At 48.7% G+C, this 22,400-nt stretch overlaps 1 protein-coding gene across 1 annotated transcript in view; it reads left to right on the top strand.

The window, feature by feature from the left end:
* LOC121167264 (integrin beta-5) overlaps window positions 1–22,400 on the top strand; it is a gene marked incomplete at its 5' end in the record, with an annotated part of 95,005 nt that overhangs the window by 5,679 nt on the left and 66,926 nt on the right. The window contains 2 exons of the mRNA XM_040996690.1: window positions 7,090–7,294; window positions 15,342–15,591. Of these exons, the coding sequence (XP_040852624.1) occupies window positions 7,090–7,294; window positions 15,342–15,591 (455 nt within the window). The remainder of the gene's footprint in view (window positions 1–7,089; window positions 7,295–15,341; window positions 15,592–22,400) is intronic.

Raw genomic sequence — 22,400 nt, 5'->3', positions numbered from 1 at the left:
ATTTCAATGCTTCTCTTGGTCCCTTGCCACGAGTGCCTTACTGGAGCTTGGTGGTACTTGTGAAGACCTCAGACAGGTGCTTTGCTGCAGTGTGGAATGCTGAGAGCTCCTGCTGATGCTGCTGTGCTGTGGCCCAGAGGGACCCTCTCCCTGTCAATCCCCCCGCCCACCAAGCTAGCTTCTGCTTTCCTGTATTGAGATTTAGATGTCCCTCCTCGTTCATACCCATTCCTTGCATCAGGAGGACATTTATCAAGTGATAAAGATGACAAGATTTCCACATTTGCAGGAAAGAGATAACTACATTCAGAGATGGAGTCTGCGACTCGGGTTAGTGTCCTGCTAGCCAGTTCAGCTGTGGACTTAGAGATAAGAACCAGGTGCTAGGAAGAGTACTAAGCCTGGGGCCAGGGAGCTAGGGCCAGATGAGCTCAAACTTCTTCCTCCTCTTCCTTGTTCTTATGATTTACTTACTTACTTGAAAGGTAGAGTGAGAGTGAAAGAGAAAGAGACAGGGAGGGATAGAGAGATAGAAGAGAGATCTTCTACCCATTGGTTCAATCCCAAAATGACTATAGTAACTTGGGTTGGGTCTGTTTGAAGCTAGGAGCCAGGAACTTCCTCTGGGTCTTCCACGTGGGTGGCAGGGGCCCAAGCAATTAGCAATCTCCTGTGATTTCTCTGAAGCTGGGATAGAAACTGGAGCACATGGGGCTCGACTTAGCATCCTTACGAAGATGCTGGTACCCCAGGCTATACCACCCCAACTCAAACCTCTAAGATAAGCTGAGGCATGTGGGCCTCTGGCTGGCCTGTGGGAGCAAGGGACTGCTGGCAGGTGACATATTCAAGAACTGTTGCTCTTGGTCCTTGTATGACACCTGGTGTAGAGTTGCTGACTGGGCTCTGGGACCTGAGGCTCATAGGATATCAGACATCAGGTGTCATTCAGGAGAGGTGGATTTTCCTCCATTCACGAAAGGTCCTTGTTTTTATTATATTTGAAAGGCAGAGAGACAGAGAGGGAGTTTGGCTGTTAAAATTCCACCACATGGCTCACTCCCCGAATGCTTGCAATTTTCCAGGGCTGGGCTGGGAGGCTGGAATTCAATCTGAGCCTCCCACTTGAGTGGCAGGGGTCAAGTACTGGCGTCAATTTCTGATCCCTCCCACCATCCTCCATCCCCGCAAACCCCGTGTGCATCAGCAGAAAGCTGGAGCGGAAGCAGAGTAGCTGGGACTAAAACTAGGTACTTTGATGTGGGATGCAGGATTCTAAATGGTGCCTTAACCACTGTACCAAATGTCTGCCCTGTGAAGGGGTTTTTGAAAATTAAAAAAATATATTTTTTATTCATGAGAAGTGTTTTATCACTTGAGGCATTGGTATCATTAAATTTGCAGCTTGGTAATATAGGCATTGAGACATTTTCTTTTATTTTATTTCGATAATTTTTACATGATTGATTAGGGTACAAGGGCTACAGGAAGGTGGGTAAAACCATTGTTTTTTCTCTCTCTCTCTTTCCTGTATCTAGAGTTAGAGGGAATAAAGGGAGAAGCCCTACCCAGCCTCCCACCCATCCCAGGGTCCCCAGTGTGGGGCATACTCCAAGGGCACTGCTCAAGTGATTTTGCCTGACCCATCCTATACCCTCTTTCAGGATGCACATGCAGGTGCTGCAGCCTGGACCTACCTAGACTGTCATTGGTCCCTTTATCCTTGAGTGATGGCAGGTTCCAGGGTCACACTTAGCAGAGCCCATCAGCGTCCCAACTTGAGCTAACCTGCAGGAATTGTATTTCCATAGGTTTGGGCCCATACATCCCTCACAGAATCTACCCCCAGGGCCCGGCAGCAGCGCGGCCTAGCAGCTAAAGTCCTCACCTTGAACACGCTGGGATCCACCAGTTCTAATCCCAGCAGCTCCACTTCCCATCCAGCTCCCTGCTTGTGGCCTGGGAAAGCAGTGGAGGATGGCCCAAAGCCTTTGGACCCTGCACCCCTGTGGGATACCCGGAAGAAGTTCCTGGATCCTGGCTTCAGATTGGCATGGCATCGGCCTTTGCGCTCACTTGGGAAGTGAATCATTGGACGGAAGATCTTTCTCTCTGTCTCTTCTCCTCTCTGTATATCTGACTTTCCAATAAATAAGTAAATCTTAAAAAAAAAAATCTACCCCCAACCTGGTTCTCTCATGTGCTGCTTAGTGTCATGGCCCTGCCTAATGTGACTTGTCCCTTGATCTGACATTCTGTCAGGTACTAGGATCTAGCCCTGCTACATAGGCCCCCAGTCTTACCTTTGGCATGGACTGTTGTGTGATGGTCAGCATTGTTCGGTGGTAACAGGTCCTTCACAGGGCTCACGTGTGAGCTGGTGTATCAGTCTGACCTTACAGATTGTCTGGTCTCTCCCCTCCAAACCACCAGGTCTCAGTACCCTCGCTTACCTTCAAGTAAAGTTACCCTGTCTTTGGGAGTCCCGCAGGATTGATTCCTCACCAACACACACAGTGACTTCATTCATGGACATACCTAGGCAGCAATTCCACACCCTTAAGACCCCAAGAGCTCATTGCCAGGCAGCCAGCAGCAGAGCCTGGTGTCAGTTGGCACACTGGCCACTTAGGATTCACTCACTGTGTGGCAGTGGTGGCTGTGGCCAGGGCCCCAAGCATTGAGTCTGATGTGGCTTGAGTGTTCCCAGCAGATGCTAGGCTGCTGGAAGCCCTCTGCACCCAGGCCCCGAGGTTGGACTTGAGACGTTTTCTTGATTGATGTGATGGTTTTGACCTTCCAGGTACACAAACAAGATATACCTTTGGTCTTTGTAGTTTTGGTTTCCTGTTTTTAACTAGGCACCTGTCCTTGATCAAAATTAAGACTATCTAGAAAGGGACTCTGGGGCCATGGGTTCACACTTCCTGCCAGGATCTATGGCAGCCTGTGTGCCCCTCCGGGACAGCAAGATCCTTTGGCTGGAGGTTGATCATGGCTGTTCTTGGACTCTAGGCCAGAAGAGACAGTCCACTGCTGAGGGAGTCACCTGACTCCTGAAGGTTCTTCAACACCACCCTGACCAGTGGTGCCCAAGATGGTGGCACAGAGGCACTATAACTGGTATTACAGAGATAAGTTGGCGTATGAGTAAAGACGTCTCAAGGGCCATGGGACCCATCAGTAAAAGCACTGCTCAGTCCCAAGGAGCAAGAAGCTGAGCTTTGTAGAAATGAAGATTGACACACAGAGGCTGTCCTGGCCAGCGTTTGCAATGTCACCCTGCAAGCCATAGCTTGCATGTGACTGGTAGTGGCTTTCAGGCCGGCGGCCAGATAGCAGTGCGAGCATCTGCAGTCCTCACTGCTGGAGCAAGCAGGCTCCTGGGGAAGCTGTGTGTGGCGGAGCTGAGGTTGGTCACAGCCCCCTGAGAGAGCTCATTCAGGAGAAAAGGGAAAGTGGCTGGCAGCCTGGGGCCTGGGGAGTGTTCCCGCTGCAAACACACCGGAGAATGAGGAAATCCTGGCTTGGCTGCACAGAAGTTGGCTGCCAGAACAGGCATTTGGGCGAAAGGGGACATCTTCATGATTGCCCCATAAGCAAATTGCAAGAGCTGTGGAGGAAGAATCATGCAAATATCTCTCTGCCTGGCATGGAGCCCGTTGCCTCTGGACCTGGTCCAGGTCGCTGGTGTGGATTGAATGAGCTAGAAACAAGGCTCAGTTTGCCAGCCAGGAGCTCAGAAATTGTGTAGCTGTGTAACCTCAAGGACAGGTGAGTCCTTGAGCCCTTGAAGTTCCGGGGAGCACTGGAGACAATGGCATTTGCAGGGTGCTCCTTCTCCTTCTCCGTGTTTTTCTCACTTTCTCATCCAAGCCACCCTTGGCCACCTATAACCTAGTTTGGAGACCCTTGTTTGAAATCCAGGTCCAGTGCAATCCTTTGCTTTGTTTCACATGTTTGTATAAAGCTTCTTAGAGTGTCGTTGTGAAGGTTGTTGACGGATAAAATCACAGGGTTCTGTGCACAACATAACAGCACACAGCCAACAAAAGTTGTCGTATAGGCAAGCAGGGCAATCTGTCTGGTTTTACTCATTTGAAAATGCTGCGGAGAGATGTGATCATTTCTGGGGTCTTAGAGTCTGCGAGAGGGCATTGTAGTGTCCTGGGCTAGCCAGGGGCTGCGTCCCTCTGGAGCGCTTCAGTTAGCAGTCTGGCTTCTGGCTTAACACAGCGGTCTGGAGAGCCCTCTGGGCAAAGTGTTGCAGGGGGGAGAAGAGATCTGCGACCTAATTCCTCAGCCATTAAGAGGATTATGCATGCCGGACTCCCCTGGCCAGCGGCCAGCTCAGGGGAGGGGATCTTATTTTCCAGGTCCATTGGGGGGAGGGGGAGGAGTGTTGGGAGAGAAGCCTGGGGCTTGCTTTGCCATTAAAAACCCTTTTCCTGTTGTAAGGAAATGTATGAATCATTTTGGAATGAACATCTCTTAAACTCCGAGTGCCCCAGGTTAGCATGGGTCATTCCAGTGGGCTGCTTTCTTCCGACTCTGCTGAAGGCAGGACACCTTGTTCTTATCAGCCTGTCTGCTCCACACAGACAACAATGAAACTGTCGTAGCAGCTCATGTTTTTTCTGTAGCGTCCTCATGTACACAGAATTCTCTTCTGTTTTTTTCCTTAGTACACATGCTTTTGAAACTTCTTCATCTCCATGGTTGTTCATAGTGACTATGTCATCCAGCAAAGCAATGAGTTGTAGTTTTTTCTTATGCTTAGAGATTTAGGCCTACAAATGTAAGATTTATGGTATGATAAGCTTCATATGTAGATATAGTCTTTGCAAGTTTACAGTTTCCCTTTTGTTTTCGGCGGACAGCTGGGCTCTCCCCAAGACTTGTATGATATCTAGCGCTTGCAAAGGTCCGTATGAGAACAGCTCAAAAGTTGGCTCTTGCACGCCTGAGTGAGGACTTCTCAGTTGATTATGTTGTCTTTAATAGATGACTTTCTTTCTTTTTTTAAAGACTTATTTATTTTCATTGGAAAGGCGGATATACAGAGAGGAAAGAGAGGAGGATCTTCCATCCGATGATTCACTCCCCAAGCGGCCGCAATCGCTGGAGCTGAGCCAATCCGAAGCCAGGAGCCTCTTCAGGGTCTCCCATGCACATGCAGGGTCCCAAAGCCACGGGCCGTCCTTGACTGCTTTCCCAGGCCACAGGCAGGCAGCTGGATAGGAAGCAGGGCTGCCAGGATTAGAACTGGTGTCCATATGGGATCCCGGGCGTGTTCAAGGCCAGGACCCTAACCACTATGTTATTGTGCCGGGCCCAATAGATAACTTTCTGAAACAAATATTTATTACATTTCATTGGAAAGGCAGATTTACAGGGAGAAAGGGAAGTCTTCCATCTGCTGGTTCACTCCCCAAATGGCCACAATAGCTGGAGCTTATCTGAAGCTGGAATCCAGGAGCTTCTTCCAGGTCTCTCAAGTGGGTGCAGGGGCCCAAGACTTTGAAGCCATCCTCTGCTGCTTTCCCAGACCATAGCAGGGAGCTGGATAGCAATGAGAATTGCTGGAATGCCAGCCCGTATGGGATGCTGGTGTTAACAGGCTGAAGGTTAGCTAATTGAGCCATTGTGCTGGCCCCTAGAGATACTTTTTAAAAATTGTGTTTATCTGAGAGGCAGAGTTAACAGAGCACACAGGAAAGGGAGCGCTGGGGGAAACACGAGAGACAAAGAGAGGCAGATTTAAAGGTTCTTAGATACGAACTGCAGGCTCTTATCACTTAACCAGTGTTGGGTTATTTCAAGAACAGTAGTTGCTAGTTGCCTTTGCTGCTAAATTGTTACAATAGGAAGTTAAGCTATAAGGTGGTTGTAAAAAAGAAAAAAAAAATGCTTCTATTGCTGGTACATGTGGGCGTTAAAAACTTCTGTGCAAACCAGAGAAGCGGAATGCCTTTGAAGTCGCAAGAATGTGATGGTTTGTGTGACAAATCCTTGCTCATAAACTACAGAAAAGTGACGTGCATTTCCCTCTGCGATTCACCGTGTAATTAGAGGTTTGTCCTTGTTTTCCGCTGTCCTGTGTTTCTGTCCATCCTGATTTTTCAAGAGTTGGCTGACACAGACTGTCCCTTTTTAGTGGTTCCCGTCTGCTGCTCCTTTGTCATCATCCTTTAGTTACTTCTCTGAGAAAGGCTTGTCTACTTTGAGAGCTTTGGGGTAACTTGAAATGTTTCTGTGGTTGTGAATTTATTGTATATACATTCAGAGTCCCAGGCACGTAGCTGTTCTCTGCTGCTTTCCCAGGTGCATTAGCAGTGAGCTGGATTAAAGTGGAGCAGCTGGGACTCCATCCGGCTGGTGCCCATGTGGCATGCTGGCTCAGCAGTAGTGGCTTTACATCCTGTGCCACAGCACTGGCCTCCCCTCCCCCCAGGTCTATCATCTTTTAACAAAGCAGGCGTGTGGTGCAGCAGGTAAATCATCACCTGGAATGCTTGGATTTGAGTCCTGGCTCTGCTTCGGACCCAGCTCCCCACTTGTGCACACCATGGGCGGCAACAAGTAATGGCCTAAGTCCTGGCGTCTCTGCCATCGACCTGAGAGACCCAGAAGGTGTTCCCAGCTCCTATCTCTGGCTTTGTCCAGGCCTGACTGTCTGACATTTGAGGAGAGACCCAGTGCATGGACTAGCTCTCCTTCCAGCTCTGTATCAATCATCCTCTCTGCTCCTCAAATAAATAGAAAACAAATTAATAGATTTCCAGAAAAATTTTTAGCTATACAACTTTTGACCACTTCAATTTCTTTTTCTGCCAATCACATAGGGATCTGGGAACACTGGTTGTCAACATAACAATGAATCCAGGCGTTACAGAATGCTTTGCTATCCAGGTATCTCAGCTCATCGTTAGTGTGCCTGGTGCTTGGGACAGGAGTGATGATTTTCTCCACTTTAAGACCATGAAAAGGCAACAACAGGTTTAAAATCGGCCAGACGGGGGTGCGCATAGGACCTGAGCGGTGGTGGACACACAGCCTCACCACCCCTCTCCCTGTTTGCTCACCCAGGACTTCGGCAGCACCCGCTCCATCTCCTCCCGATGTGACTTGAAGGCCAATCTGATCGGAAATGGCTGTGGAGGTGAGATCGAGAGCCCAGCCAGCAGTACCCACGTCCTGCGAAGCCTGCCCCTCAGTAGCAAGGGCTCGGGCCCTGTGGGCGCTGACGTCATCCAGCTGACACCGCAGGAGGTGGCCATGAACCTGCGGCCTGGTGAGTTGTCCCTCACGTGGGCTGGAGGAGGGCCTGGGTTTGGGAGAGCCTGCTGGAGGGGGTGGGATGAAGATGGTGCATCAGGAAATCAACAGGGCTGGGGGGTGCTTATAGGGAGGTGAGGCCGAGCCCCCAGGGGACAGAGTGTCCCTTGTGTGGACAGAGGGACTATCTTTATTGTGATTCGGTAGCTAGGGGCTCTCCAAAGAGTTCTTGGGAAATGGAATGAAGAGAAGCCTATTTGGGTGGAATACCAATGTTGCCCCCCATGCCTAGGACATGAAATTGACCGTGTAGCCATGATTAAGTGGCTGGTACAGCAGCACTCGGTGCATCTGTCCTGTGTGTCAGCACTGGGCCATACCTCTCCACTTCCAACACCTCTGCCCTGCTTGCTATGTAAGCAGGACTCTGTCAGGCACCTCCCGCAAGTGTGGGCACAACAACGTTTGCCGTCTAGTGTGTGCCTGTCTTACCTGGCTTACTGTTTCCATGGCACATGTCCCAGCTGCACTCGTTCAGCCCGGCTGGTGTTCCGGTGTGTGTCTGCACTGTTGCTGTGTGAGCACCTGTCAGCGGACATCTCCAGCTTGTGGCTGTCTTTCACAGTGCCATGGTTTTCCCTAGGAGGACGCTGATGTATCTGCTCGCTTCCCAGTGGCTCAGGAAAAAGGTGTTCTCTGTTCTGCATGAATCCTTGGCCTCGCAAAGAGGCAGCATTTTAAAGTAGATGCTCTGTGACCATGGTGGCTGTTGTGAACCCTACAGTTGAGGCAAGATGAGAAAGTGCACATGTTTTTGTCTACCTGCATTGTGCTGAATATCTGGCCCCCTCTGAGGCAGCTAATCTCATTTTCCCAGGAGGAGACAACCTGTTGCAGGTCTCTCAGTAAGTGATGGCTGTGATTCCATCCCCAGGATCTTAGGGACTTATCTCATGTTCAGCTTAGAAGAATCCCAGCAGTGCTGAACAGTAAATGTGCAAGTGGTTCAAGTAGAGAATATCAGGTTGAGTTTTTGTTTGTTAATTTGTTCCTTCTATCTCATAGTCCGGGAAGCCAGGAACAACTACTCTTTTCTGGTGTTTTATTTGGACGTCCAGAGAGCTTGGCACAGTGGCCTGCTCTGGGTTCTGGCTCTGCCCTATCTCAGAGGCCCTGGGCAAGTCACCTCGCTTTTCAGCATCTCTGCCTCTTCATTCCACACCAATGTGTTGAGAGCCTCGAGTGAGACTTCTTTGTGTAAATGTAATTTACAGAGATAAAGTTGTTAGGATTTTGAAAGACTTGGTGGCCTAAGGTGCCTAGGAGGCTGAGTGTAACAGGGGAGAGGAGGGCTGCCTGATGCCTCTGAAGTGGACCCAGCTTACTGCGCTTGGCGAGCACACAGGAGGGCTCGGTGCTGTTGAGGTTTGTTTTGTAAAATTGTACACCATGCACATCTTGGGAAGATTTTTAGTTGCTACGCACATGAGAAATGCTTTGTTGTGCCTATTTCAGTTGTCTTGAATGTAAGAAGCTAAAAAAACTGTGTCAGCAGGCCCAGCTGGGTAAAATTGCCCTAGCTATTGCATTGCCCACATTGATGAAATTTCAGTTAACTGGAGTTGGGATTTTTTTTAAAAATCTTCTCAGTGTGACACGTTCTATTGAGTGAGTTCCCTGCTGAGAGGGAAGGAGAGCCCTTGAAACTGTGTGAGGAGGAAAGTCAGGTGTCAGTTTTTAAGAAAAAGAAATGAAAATTACTTTTAAACTTTTTTTTTCAATAAGATTTATTTATTTACTTGAAAGGATTACATAAGCTGAGAGGGAGAGACAGAGAGAAATCTTCCATCTGATGGTTCGCTTCCTAAATGGCCACACAACCAGAGCTGGGTTGGCCTGAAGCTGGGAGCCAGGAGCTTTTTCTGGATCTCCCATGTGGGTGCAGGGGCCCAAGGGTTTGGGGTCATCCTCTGCTGCTTTCCCAAGCTGTCAGCAGGGAGCTGGATCAGAAGTGGAACAGCCAAGACTTGAACCAGTGCCCCTGTGGATGTTATGACATTTCCATAACAGCAGCAGCAGCAGTGTTGCCTGCAGTTACCTTCTTGTACATAGAAAGGAGTTCATTTCTCCCATTGGTCTGTCCTCCGGGCCCCATTATAGGGGTGTTGAGTCAGCCTTGGCAGAACCAGCAGTTCTTGGTGCAAGGTTCTTCAAGCTTCACTGCTCTTCAGAACATCTTCATCATTCCTGGAAGAAACCTCATACCTGTAACGGTTATTTCCCTTTTCTAACCTTACTCCCTGGTCCCATCAGCCCTTGGTGGCCTCTCAGCTGCCGTTTCCATGGGTTTCCTTAGTCTGAATGTCTCTACCGTAAGTCATGAGCTGTGGCCATTTAAGTCTGATTTCTCTCGCTAACCACATGTTTTCAAGGTTCATGCATGCTGGAGCAGGTGTCCCGTTTCTTTTCGTGGCACAGTAATATTCCACTGCAGATGTATAGATGTCTCATTTCTCGGTTGATGGACCTTTAGCAGCCTTTCCTAAGTAGTAGGGCATTTCTGCTTTGGGACAGTCTTAACTGCTGCTGTGAGCGTTCGTGCGCAGAGCTTGGAGTGGACATGTGTTTTCAATCACCTTGAGTACATGGGCAGGAATAGAATTACTGTTCATATGGTAATTTTATGTTTTACTTCTTGAAGAACTGCCAAACTTTAAGTAGGATTTTGTATAAACACAGGATCATGTTTTCCATTTCATTCCAATGTTGGAAACTGTATGTCAGGATAAGGACCTTGAAAAAAGACCCTAAAAAAGGACATAAAATCCTTAGGAAAGGGCATAAACTCAAGGGAAATTGCCAAGAGATTTGGTCAAAACCTGGAGCGATTTTAAAACATCGGGACCATGAAAAATGGTTTCTTGAAGTTGTGTTTTTTGCTCTTAGCTTTTTAAAAAAAAGTCACTCTGGATTCGCAGCTGCCTTTTTTATTTCCCATTTTAGACAATTTATTTGTAAATAATTTTAGACTCATAAGAAGCTACAAAAATAATAAGAGATTTCCTATGTACTAGTTGTCCCTAGTGACACATCTTACGTAACTAACCAGAGTATGTCATCTCAGGCAGCGGAATGGCACGCTGCAGTACTGTTAACTGGACTGCAAAATTCATTTGCTTTTGATTGGGATTTCCTGCCAGCCTCTATCTGGGGCTTCCCCTCGTCCTTTTCTGTTATGTTTTGGACGTTGGATTTTGTTGGTTTTGGTTTAGGTAATACATCTTTAGTGTCGTCATCCAGAATGTGTACATGCTTTAAAAAAAACAGAGACCGACTGGGGCCAGTGTGCAAGTTCATATTCCAGCTGCTGTACTTCCTGATGCTCCCTGCTAATGTGTCTGGGAAGGTAGCAAAAAATGGCCCCAGTGCTTGGGCTCTGTGCCAGTGGGGAAGACCTGGATACACCTCCTGGCTCTTGGCCTTGGCCTGGCCCAGCCCTGGCCATTGTGGCTGTCTTGGAAATGAACCAGAGAATAGAAGTGTGTGTATGTCTGCCTGTCTCTCTGTAACTGTGCCTTTAGAGAGAGAGGGAAAAAAAGAGAAGGTGCTACTTTAAAAAACTCGGAATCATGGAGGCTGTAATGACCAAAAGTCTGTCTTTTAAGGTATGTCCTCGGGCCCTAACTCCCTGTTACAATAAGGTTGAGTTTAGGTGTCCCTCCTTTGAATTCCCAGCACAGGGAGGTGATGATTGGAGGAAAGTGACAAACACTCGCACTGACTTGGGGCTGCTTCATTTTGATGCCAGGAACAGTCTTAACAGTTCCTGCTGAATTCTGCACTCTGATATGTGACCCTGAAAAAAGCTCACCCTCTCTTTTTGTTAGAAGGAGTGCAGAAGAGGAGAAAGCTGTGAAAACATGGTTCAGGTGCAGTGCCAGCTGCGGTTTGATTGTGGGCCTGGCAGAGAAGTACTCTTAGGGACTGTGCAGTGGGAGGAATGATGTGCAGAATTCAGCTGGAGCTAGACACCTTGCAGACGGGAAGCCCTGAGAGGGCCAGCTGCTTGGGCACAGCTCCTTCCTCACATGTGCCCAGTGATCACTCCTCATTTGAATTTGCTTTATTGATCTTAAGCATGGAACAGCCCTAGAGAGAAAAGAAGGGTTATGTGGAACATCAGGGAGTAGTGGCTGACAAATTTAGGCATGTGTGCCAGGATGGTGCCCCATAGGTTGGTACCGAGCAATAAAGAAAAAGGGCAACAAGCAGTCTTGACTGTAAAGGAGGGGTGTGTTGCGTGATGCATCTCACGTGTGTGGTTTTGGAAGTGGACTTCAAGGAGTGGGGTGGTGCCCAGGCCTCCTTGGAGCAGGGCATGTCCTTCCTCCAAAGCACACAGCAGAGGTCCACCTGCCTTGCAGGCCACCCTTGTCAGGATATAGGTGTTCCAACAGCATAATGCCCACCTGAAGAATTAGACAGGAATGTTGGTTCCTTTGAAATCTGCTGGTGGAACCCACGTTCTGAACTTCAGTTCTGAACTTGGCAGTGGCACCCCCTTTGTTTGGTTTTCTCTTTGGGAAAGATTAGGAGAGACACTTGCTCTGAACATTTGCAGCCGGTTCCTGGGAGGGAGGGAGGGAAGGAAGGAGGGAGGGAGGGAAGGACCTTCTCAGACACAAGTACCAGGCAATTTCTTATTTTAGGAGCGATATCTTCTGAGCACCATAGGACCTCTAGATCCTGTCTTCTGCCTTTCTTTAACATCATGTCTGGAAAAGTCGGGGAGCTAAATCCGTATGTTGCCCTTCAGGCTCCAGTTTCTGGCATAAGTTCCTCTCTTGATCCCTACAGGAAATTGCCTGAATAATGGACTTTGGCCGAGCGGAGGCCGGAGTCTTCCCACATAAGAATTCGTGTCAGGTGTTTGCCTAGTCGTTATTGCCTTTAATTTCTATGGTCATTTCCACCCTTCCCGCTTGGTTGCTGCAGTAGGTCTGCAGCAGGTTTCAGGGATCCTGAGTCTCCCAAGTGCTTGGTGGCAAGGTCAGGACTCCAACCCAGCCTTGCTGTTGCCAAGAGTCAGAATTCATGGCCACTTCTGATGCTCTAAGGCCTGGTCTTCAACACCACACATTCCAGAACGGCCTTGGCAGAACTGGATTGTAGGTTTTGCCAGCGGGTTTCAGAGGGACAGACTTCCCTGCCAGCTCTCTCTTTCCTGGTCCTGAAGCACCCAGCTGTCAATTCCTCACGAATTGAGCTGACCTCCAAGGGATTCTGGAGAAAAGCAGAGGCAGCTGGAAATGGGGGGACAAAGTGGACAGGTGGCAGCAGATGCTGAAGACCTTACTGAGGTCATGGCATTGGATGGAGGAGGTTGTGTTGCAGACTGGGTCCTGGCAAGGGCCCAGAGGAGTCTCCCTGCGTGCAAGTGCTCCCTCCTGCCCATCCCCCTCTGCCGCCATGTGGCATCCTAGGGGGCCCCTGAGGAAGGACCTTCTGTGTGCTTGATGGAAACCAGAGAGGGATTCTGCAGTGGTTTGGAATTCATTCTGGAAGAAATCTGGAACATTCCTCTGTTTGAGTCAGACTTTGATGGTTTTTAAAAATAGGCTCCTAGCAACAGGGTATCCTAAAGTACATCAATCGGGGGGTGGGGGAGAACTACAGCAGTGCAAGAAGAGACCTATTGTAGGAAAGCAGGTCCAGAGCTGCTTCTCCACCCCCAAAGGGTAATTATCATCATCATCATCATTGTCCTCTACTTCCTTTCTGTGGTTATGGACGCCAGGGCTGCAGTTGCCCCCTACTCAAGGGACACAGCAGGAGGCTGAAGTAATCTGACCTCTTGCTTGTTTGTGATCGACCTGGTTTGGGGTGAGAGCAGGAGAGAGGAAGAACTGGAGGGTGCAGCTCCCAGTCCCCCAAGTTCCAGAAGGCTTTGCTTTGCTGGCTATCAGCTGCTGACCAGGGAGTGACTGCTCAGGACTCAGCTGCTGACCACACAGGTGTGGACCCCTTGAAAAGAGGCAGGGAGGTTGTTGCCCTGTGGCCACTTCTGTACCCTCTTCCATCCCACTACACATGCACTCTGCCCGCCTTCCCAGGTTTCCCATGCACATGGAGAGTCCTGCTCAGGGGCGAGTAAACACGCTGTGTCCCTGGGAAGCTTAATAAGCCCAAGCAAATGGAATGCCTTTGTACGCGTAAAGCCTTGTGTTCTTTTTAAGTGATTTGTCTTTAGCAATTATGAAATGATTTAGGGATCAGTGTCTTGAGGATCATGAGTCCTCTGGTTTATTGCCCAGATGCGGGCCTCCCTGTCTGCCAGCTGCGATAGCAGAGGCCACACCTCCCAGGTACTGCTTTTACTCTCCTCCCCTGGACACCTCCCCTCTGCTGCTACTGCCTGCTTAGGCTGGGGCCCAGGTGTCTTCCATTTTCTCTTTTGTTCTTTTTGTTTTGTTTATTGGAAAGGCAGAGAGTTGGAGCTTGTATCTACTGGCTCACTCCCCAAATGCCTGCACCAGTTGGGGCTGGGCCAAGCTGAAACTTCGAGTCAGGAATTCCAGCCAGCTCTACCAAGTGGTTAGCAGAGACTCAAGTGCTTGAGCTGTAGTGTGGCCTCCCATGGTCTGCATTAGCAGAAAGTTGTATCAGGAGCCAGAGCTAAGATGTTAAACCCAGGCGTTCTGAGATAGCACTGTAGGAGTCTCAATGGCTAGGCCATTGTTTTTAAAGGGAATGGGACTAAAATTTAGAATCTGTTTTCCTATAATTAGATATTTAAGACTTCAAAAAATTAAAAGACAATGCAAATTTTCCATGAACTTAGAAAAAAATTTTTGAAAGATTTTATTATTTAGAAAGAGTGATAAGAAGAAATAGATATTCTGATCACTGGTTTCCCACCCAAATGCCCACAACAGCCAGGCCATAGACAGGAGACAGGAACTTTACCAGTGTTTCCTGTATGAGTAGTAGGAACCACATACTGGAGCCATCATCCATTGCCGTCCAGGCACATGAGCAGGGAGCTGGATGGGAGATACAGTGTAGCCAGACCTCAGACCAGGCGCCTGATTACGGGACGTGCACATCACAGGCAGTGGATGGGCAGGCTGCACCACAGTGCTGTTCCCTTCCATGAACTCCTTGAAGCCCCCTTGGGTAATTCCTAATGATAGTGAATGTGTCTGGTATCCCCAAATGTCCAAGATGCTAAAGAACTATGACTGTTGTCCAATAAATGGCTACTGAAAAAGAAATGGGACGCAACATAGTCATGAGTATTTTTGTCCTTTGGGTTATTTATTTTTAAGGACTTATATAAAGTCAGAGTTTGAGCAAGAGAACTCTTTTACTTAATATTTCTCCCTGCAAATGGCCACAGTAGCAACAGCTGAGCCAGGCCTGTGGTCAGGAGCCTGGAGCTTCTTTCGGGTCTCCTATGTAGGTGCAGGGGGCCCAAACACTTGGGCCATCTTCTCTTGCTTTATCAGGCATATTAGCAGGGAACTGGACCAGAAGTGAAGCAGCCAGTTCTCGACCCAGTGCTCATATAGGATGCTGGCACCACAAATGGCATCTTTACTAGCTACGCCACCACTTCAGCCTCACTCTGGGATATTTTCAGTATCTTTGTTCCTTTGCTTCCTTGGCCTTACACATCCCTCCCTCCCTGTTGGAGTTCTTGCATCCATTCCTTACTTCTGCTGGTGTCTTCTCCACTTTTTCCATCACATGCGCATGGTTCTTGCCCTGAACTCGGTGTCCACTCGATGGGCTCCTCCCTGCCCACTTGTGTCCTTGCAGTTGTCTGGTCACTGTCGACCAATAAGCCGAGAGGCCTTTGAGTTTCCTTAAAAATGCTGAGCTGAGTGTTTGGGCAGCAGAACCCGGAGCCCTGTCCTCAGCATCATGTTGCCTTTGGGGACTCGGCCTGCAAGGAAAATGTTTCCTTCCAGAGACGCAGCATCAGGAAGGAAAAGCCAGAGGTGGGCCAGCACCAGCCTCCTCTATAGCCTGTAACCTACATGGTCTCTCTGTTGCCCCAGGTGACAAGACAACCTTCCAGCTGCAGGTGCGCCAGGTGGAAGACTACCCCGTGGACTTGTACTACCTGATGGATCTCTCCCTGTCCATGAAGGATGACCTGGACAGCATCCGAAACCTGGGCACCAAGCTTGCCGAGGAGATGCGGAAGCTCACCAGCAACTTCCGCCTGGGGTTCGGGTCTTTCGTTGACAAAGACATCTCCCCTTTCTCCTACACGGCGCCGCGGTACCAGACCAATCCATGCATTGGGTGAGTCACCATCATACTTCTGTGGGGTGCTTAAGGGTGGGGTTGGGGTACTTAGCCCAAAGTAGGCCTGGGGGTATGCTTTTTGATGGACGATGACCAAGTTCTGCCTCAGCCTGCTTAGGCAGATACCATTAGGCATTATACCATTATAATCGGAGCATATTGATGTTCCTGCCTGCCACACCCAAGCAGAATTCCTGCCTGCTTTCTCACCCAAGCAGAGTTTGGACAATGTCCTTGGAGAGTCAGGGACCCAGGTGAGCAGGAAGGGAGCAGGTAGGATAGCATAAACGCTCCAGTGCTTGGAGGAGCCGAGGAATATGTTGATGATTCTGAGTTTGTCCCATTTGTTCACGTGAATGACTGAGCTTGAAGTACAGTGAGAACCTTATACAGGATAAAGGTATGATTTTTTTTTCTCCCCAACATAGGACAGGTATACCTGAATTAGCAAATATTTGACAAAGTATTGGGAGAGTTTCTAACTGCTGCAACCAAGTGTGTAATGGCTCGAAACTATCCCCCAAGTTTTTTTTCGGCTTTCTTAATTCCAGCTGGGTCTCTTGACCTGTGGACTCCCCTACTCCACACTGTGAGTTGGGGGACCCAGGCTCTTGCATCTTCTAGGTCATGCTGTGTTTTTGCTTGTGGCTTGTCAAGTCATTCTGTCTGGAGGAGCATGCCTGCAAGACACAGGGCTCAGTGGCCTGGCCCAAAGGACTTCTTTGCCACTTCTGTTTCCACCTCCTGTTAGAGCAGAACTGCAATAAGAGTCTAGGCACTGCTTTACCTGTGTGCCTAGGAATGAAAGGAAGCCAGACTGGGGAGCAGGTCTGTGTCATGAGGTGTTTGGGTATGGGTGGGAGTGGGCTAACAATCTCTACTAGGTTGGTTTCTTTCTCTGTTAGGTCTCCTTTAAATGTGAAGATTTATGCAGTGTAACTACAGTGAATAAAAACTACCAACCATTTCTTGCATGATCGTGAGATTTACCTTCAGGCAGGCTGTGAGATCAAAGGCTCTAGAGTGGTGGAAAGCCAGTAAGATCAAAGTTTTCAGTACAAATGCAAGGCCAGTACAAATGGCCCAGTTGGCTGATTCTCCACCTACGAGCACCATCAGCCCCTGTGGGTATCAATTTGTGACCTGGCTGCACCACTTTCTATCCCATCCATTTCTCTGCTTATGGCCTGGGAAGGCAGCAGAGAAGCACAGCCCAAAACCTTGAGACCCTGTATTCACATGGAAGACCAAGAAGAAGCTTCTGGTTCCTGGCTATGGATCGGCTCAGCTCTACCTGTTACAGCCATTTGGAGAGTTGAATCGGTGGATGGAGGATCTTTCTATCTTTCTCTCTGTAGATTTGCCCTTCCCATAAAAATAAAAAAAGGAAAAAAAGGAAAAAAAAGGTATGAGACTCCGCATTTCTGTGATGAAAAAGCACCATGTGTCATTAGTCATTTGTGGTCGAGCCTCCCCCTGGTATCAGGTTGCTGTTGGATCCTTCCTACTCTGATGCTGTCTCCAGGCTGCTGTCCAGCCACGTCCAGGGCCTGATGTGCTCCGCTTGGAGCGCCGGCACCTCAGCCAACACTTTGTCTGGTTCAGTGGGAGTGGCGATTCCGCCTGCTGCCTTTCACCCCTACCCTGCCCTGCCCAGTGTATCTCCGCTGCAGATGGGGTGTGTCCACACGCTCCTTGCTTTCCGGCTTTTCCACTAAGGGAGTCTGTGTTTGGGCAGCTGTCAGAGGATCAGGAACTGGCCCTGGGCGCTCTGCATTTGAATGGCTAAGGCTCTGACATGACGTGTGACTGATTTAGAGCTGTTTTCCTGCGCCCTCCAAGCCAGATCCAGTGAGATTCCTACTTGAAAGACAAGACAGTCTGGTCTCTGAGCTGGGTAGTGTGTCAGGGAGTCCCTCTGAGCCTTGGTGAGCAGCTGCAGTGGAGCCCCCGGATCAGTGAGGACAGCAGCACCTCCCCCCTGCTCCTGGAACAGCGAGGACAGCAGCACCTCTGCCCGCTGCTTGACATGGTCAGGCAACACCTCCCCCTGCTTCTTGGCAAACAAGCAGTAGTTCCACTGCTTGACCATTCGATAGTGTGCTTTGCCTTTATGTATGAATGGCACCGTGAAACTCCAGAATTCCTAGATTTTCTTGAAAGAAAAACAAAACAAAGCAAAACAAAAAACAGAATGGTCTGGAAAAAGCCAGGGCTTTGTGCCTCGGGTTGGCTTGGATGCCACAGTCTCCTGCTGTATCTGGACTATTGCACCTGTTGGCTTTACTGATGGGCCTGTGCTCAGCTTGTGTGTGATCTTGGTCTAGTGTCCATTTCCTCCAGCTGACAGAGAAAACCACAGCATTCTCCTTGGGATCCAGGGGAGCCTTTGCTGGGGTTTTCTTTGCAGTAGCTGCGCCTCTCTCAGAAGTTGACTTCATCACATTGCTGGGCATCTCAGAGAACTTCCTGATACCGCACCCTCTTCTGCTCGTTGGTAAGCATCATAGAATGTAGCAGGAAAGTGAAATCTGCCGTGAGGGTTTCAGGACTGCCATGTTCCTGTGAAAGGCACAGTGACTTCATCATGCTGAAGCATCTCAGTGCCATCTCAGTGTCACTTACAGAAAGGCCTGTAATACTCGCCGAGACAGCACTAGGAGGCCTGGGCTTAGAGGTACTGGGCTGTGGGTGATGTGTATATCCTGTGAAACTGTATGTAAGCAAAATATTGTGTGTCATCCTTCATTATTTATCTTTATTTTCTTATCCTTTGTGTATTTTTCTGGAGAAAGCACAGCTTGCCTTTTCCACCCTGTTTCATTGTCTTTTTTTTTTTTTTTAAGATTTATTTATTTATTGGAAAGTCAGATATACAGAGAGGAGGAGAGACAGAGAAGATGATCTTCCATCCGATGATTCACTGCTCAAGTGAGCCCAACGCCGATGCTATGCCGATCCGAAGCCAGGATCCAGGAACCTTTTCTGGGTGCAGGGTCCCAAGGCCTTGGGCCGTCCTCGATTGCTTTCCCAGGCCACAGGCAGGGAGCTGGATGGGAAGTGGAGTTGCCGGGATTAGAATCGGTGCCATATGGGATCCGGGCGCATTCAAGGCAAGGACTTTAGCCGCTAGGCCACGCCGCTGGACCCATCTCATTGTCTTCTGTCTCTTGTGGCAGATTTGATGTCTGCTGTGTGTCTAATTATTTGCTTCTCCCTGGTGGCTTTTAGTAGTTATCCATTCTACAGTGCTGTGCACTCCATGTGTTTGGGTTGGATTTGCTTTTATTTGTCTTGCTTAGGACTCCGTTTTAATTTGGAAGCATGTGTTTACTCTTTAGAATTTTAGGTACTATTTCTTGGATTATTTCCTGTTTCCTCATCCCTATTTTCCTTTGAATGCTATTAGGTATTAGCTGAAGTTTCTCTTTCTAAACTTTGTGTTTGCTCATTTCCCCATAATTTCAACTTCTTTCTTCTCTCTCTCTTAGCCCCGGAATAGGATATCTCTTCAGCGGATTAATCTATTCAAGGACATTCCATTTTCAGCTCTAAGAAGATTTATTATTTAAAAGGCAGAGTGATTGGGGTGGGAGGTGACAGAGAGAGAGTGTGAGTGAGCGAGCAAGCGAGAGAAAGAATATCTTTCATCCTCTGGTTTCCAAATGAATGGCTGTAATAACCAGGGCTGAGTCAGGCTGAAGCCAGTGGCTAAGAATTCCGTTTGAGTCTCGCATTTGAGTGACAAAGACCCAAGTACTTGAGCTGCCTTCCACTGCTTTCCCAGGTGCATTAGCAGGAAGCTGGGTGGGAAGCAGAGCAGTGAGGACTCAAACCAGCACTCCAGTGTAGAAATACTGTGATCGTGGACTAGCTGCAGCCAGTCCTCCTCGTCCATAACAACAACCAGTGAAATCTCGCTTGAAAACCTCAGTGGCTGTCTTTTTTTTTTTTTTTTTTTAAGATTTATTTTTATTATTTTTTCATTGGAAAGGCGGATATACAGAGAGGAGAGACAGAGAGGAAGATCTTCAGTCCGATGATTCACTCCCCAAGTGAGCACAACGGGCCGATACTATGCCGATCCGAAGCCAGGAGCCTCTTCCGGGTCTCCCACGCAGGTGCAGGTTCCCAAAGCTTTGGGCCGTCCTTGACTGCTTTCCCAGGCCACAGGCAGGGAGCTGGAAGGGAAGCGGGGCTGCCGGGATTAGAACCGGCGCCCATATGGGATCCCGGGCATGCAAGGCGAGGACCTTTAACCACTTGCGCCACCGCGCCGGGCCCAGTGGCTGTCTTTTTAAATTTGTTTGTTTCCCCCCAACTCCTGTTTTTCATCTTGTCCACCACTCCCCCTTTGTTCCCCGCCCCCCCCCAACCTTCTGCTTTGTTTTTCCTTATAATTTCCTGTCTGGACTTTGGTTTCTATTGCTTGTGTTTTGACTGTTTTAAGTGTTCTTAAAGTGTTTCTTGAGCCCTGCACTGTTCTGTGTTGGATTTCCTGGTATTCCTTTCTGGCAGCCCGTTTCTCAGGGAACGATCACTTTTTGATTGGTGCATCTACATCGGAGGCAGTTTTCCACCCGGAGGTCATGTGCCCTGGGTGTGCTGGCATTTCCACAGTGCAGAGTTTATGTTTGTTGCCCTGTGGGACTCAGCATACGGTTGGTTTCTCAGCTGGGAGCTTCTTTCCCATACAGCTAGTTGATTCTGATTGTCCAGTCCTGGAGTTTAGAGATTTTATGAGTGAGTTGTCTCGTTCATGGCCTGAGTGCATGTTAGCTGCCTTGCTGCTTGGCTGGGCCAATCGCTGGAGTCATCCGTTTCTGGTTTAAGTGGTACCACAGCTGTTTGGGGAACTTGGATTTGTGCAAAGAGCTCTGCACAGGCCTGGAGATCATTGTTTGCTCCTGGTAGCTTCCTGCTCCAAGCATTTAGGGCCTCTGTCAGGGTCTGACACATGAATTCCTGCTTGTCTCCCATCTGTTCTCTTTTATCATTTGTTGAGTGTTTGCCTCTTCATTTGTTGCACTTTGGATTTTCTCTTCTCAACTTTCAGTCTTGGCTATGTATTTAATTTTTTTTTTTTTAAAGATTATTTGAAACACAAAGTTAGAAGAAAGGGAGAGAGAGAGAGAAAGATCTTCCATCTGCTAGTTCACTCCTCAGATGGCCACAACTGCAGGGGCTGGTCCAGGCTGAAGCCAAGAGGAACCAAGAGCTTCATCTGGGTCTCCCACCTGGGTGGCAGGGCCCAAGTGGTTGAGCCATCTTCCACTGCTTAAATCAGGCCATTAGCCGGGAGCCAGATAAGAAGTAGAATAGCCAGAACGTGAACTGGTGCCCATATGGGGTGCTGGCATTGTAAGCAGCTTAACTCTATATATCACAATGCTGGCCCCTTAGTATATTAATATATATATATTTTTCTTTGTGTTATATTTTATTCAACAGTTCTGTGTGCTTAGAGTAAGTGGGAAATCTTTCTGTGTAAGAGGGCGCCCTTTCCAGGTCAGTTTCATGCCCGTTACCATCCTGATGCTAGCTTCCTGCTGGTGAGAACCCTGGGAGCAGCAGGTGGTGGCTCTGTCACCCAGATGGGAGAGCTGTCCTGTGTTCTTGGCTGCTGACTTTGGCCTAGCCCGGCCTCAGCTGCTGTGGGCTTGCACTGTGGGCTGATGAGAGGTCTCCCCTCTCTTCTCTCTCTCTCTTGCTCTGCCTTAGAAAAGAAAAAAAAATGTTAAAAAATTATTTTTTTCTGGATTTGCCTAGATCCAGTATCTTCAGATTGTAATCACTTTAAAAAATTTTTATTTTGCTTTTATTGCAAAGTCAAATATACAGAGAGGAAGATCTTCCATCCAATAATTCACTCCTCAAGTGATTGCAACAGCATGAGCTGCAGTGATCCGAAGCCAGGAGCCTCTTCCCGGTCTCCCACGTGGGTGCAGTATCCCAAGGCTTTGGGCCGTCCTCGACTGCTCTCCTAGGCCACAAGCAGGGACCTGGATGGGAAGCAGGACTGCTAGGATTAGAACCAGTGCCTGTATGGGATCCAGGCAAATTCAAAGTTAGGAGTTAAGCCGCTAGGCCCCAACTGAAGTCACTTTTTGCAAATATACATCTACCAGCTCTTTTATAATATATATTTCTCAATCTTCTGGTTTGTAATCCTGAATTCTGTAGATGTGCTTGGCCCTAACCTGGAGCTCAGCAGCACAAAGGGTGAGTGGGATAGTCTCAGGCACTGCCACAACTTGCCCTCAGGGGACATCTTTCAGGAGTGGGATACACAATCCACTATGGGCAACATCCTGCTCCAACAACCCCGGAGACACTGCATGATCTGTGTGACAAAGCTGCTTTCTTCCCCGGAAACAGTGTGGTCCATTCTCTGCAGGAAGTCTTCTCTGGTACACACATTTTCTAGTTCTTGATTATTCCACAGTAGTCGTCCTTTGCAGGTAAAAAATACCATTGCTGGGCCCGGTGGCGTGGCCTAGCGGCTGAAGTCCTTGCCTTAAACACCCCCGGGATCCCATGTGGCCGCCGGTTCTAATCCCAGCAGCTCCACTTCCCAGCCAGCTCCCTGCCTGTGGCCTGGGAAAGCAGTCGAGGACGGCCCAAAGCTTTGGGATCCTGCACCCGCGTGGGAGACCCGGAAGAGGTTCCTGGATCCTGGCTTCGGATCGGCATAGCATCAGCTGTTGTGCTCACTTGGGGAGTGAATCATTGGACGGAAGATCATCTTCTCTGTTTCTCCTCCTCTCTGTATATCTGACTTTCTGATAAAAATAAATAAATATTTT

The sequence above is a fragment of the Ochotona curzoniae genome, unplaced genomic scaffold (genome assembly GCF_017591425.1).
Source record: "Ochotona curzoniae isolate NIBS_2020 unplaced genomic scaffold, NIBS_Ocur_1.0 patch356, whole genome shotgun sequence".
NCBI lineage: Eukaryota > Metazoa > Chordata > Mammalia > Lagomorpha > Ochotonidae > Ochotona > Ochotona curzoniae.
This window is presented reverse-complemented; position numbering and strand designations above follow the sequence as displayed.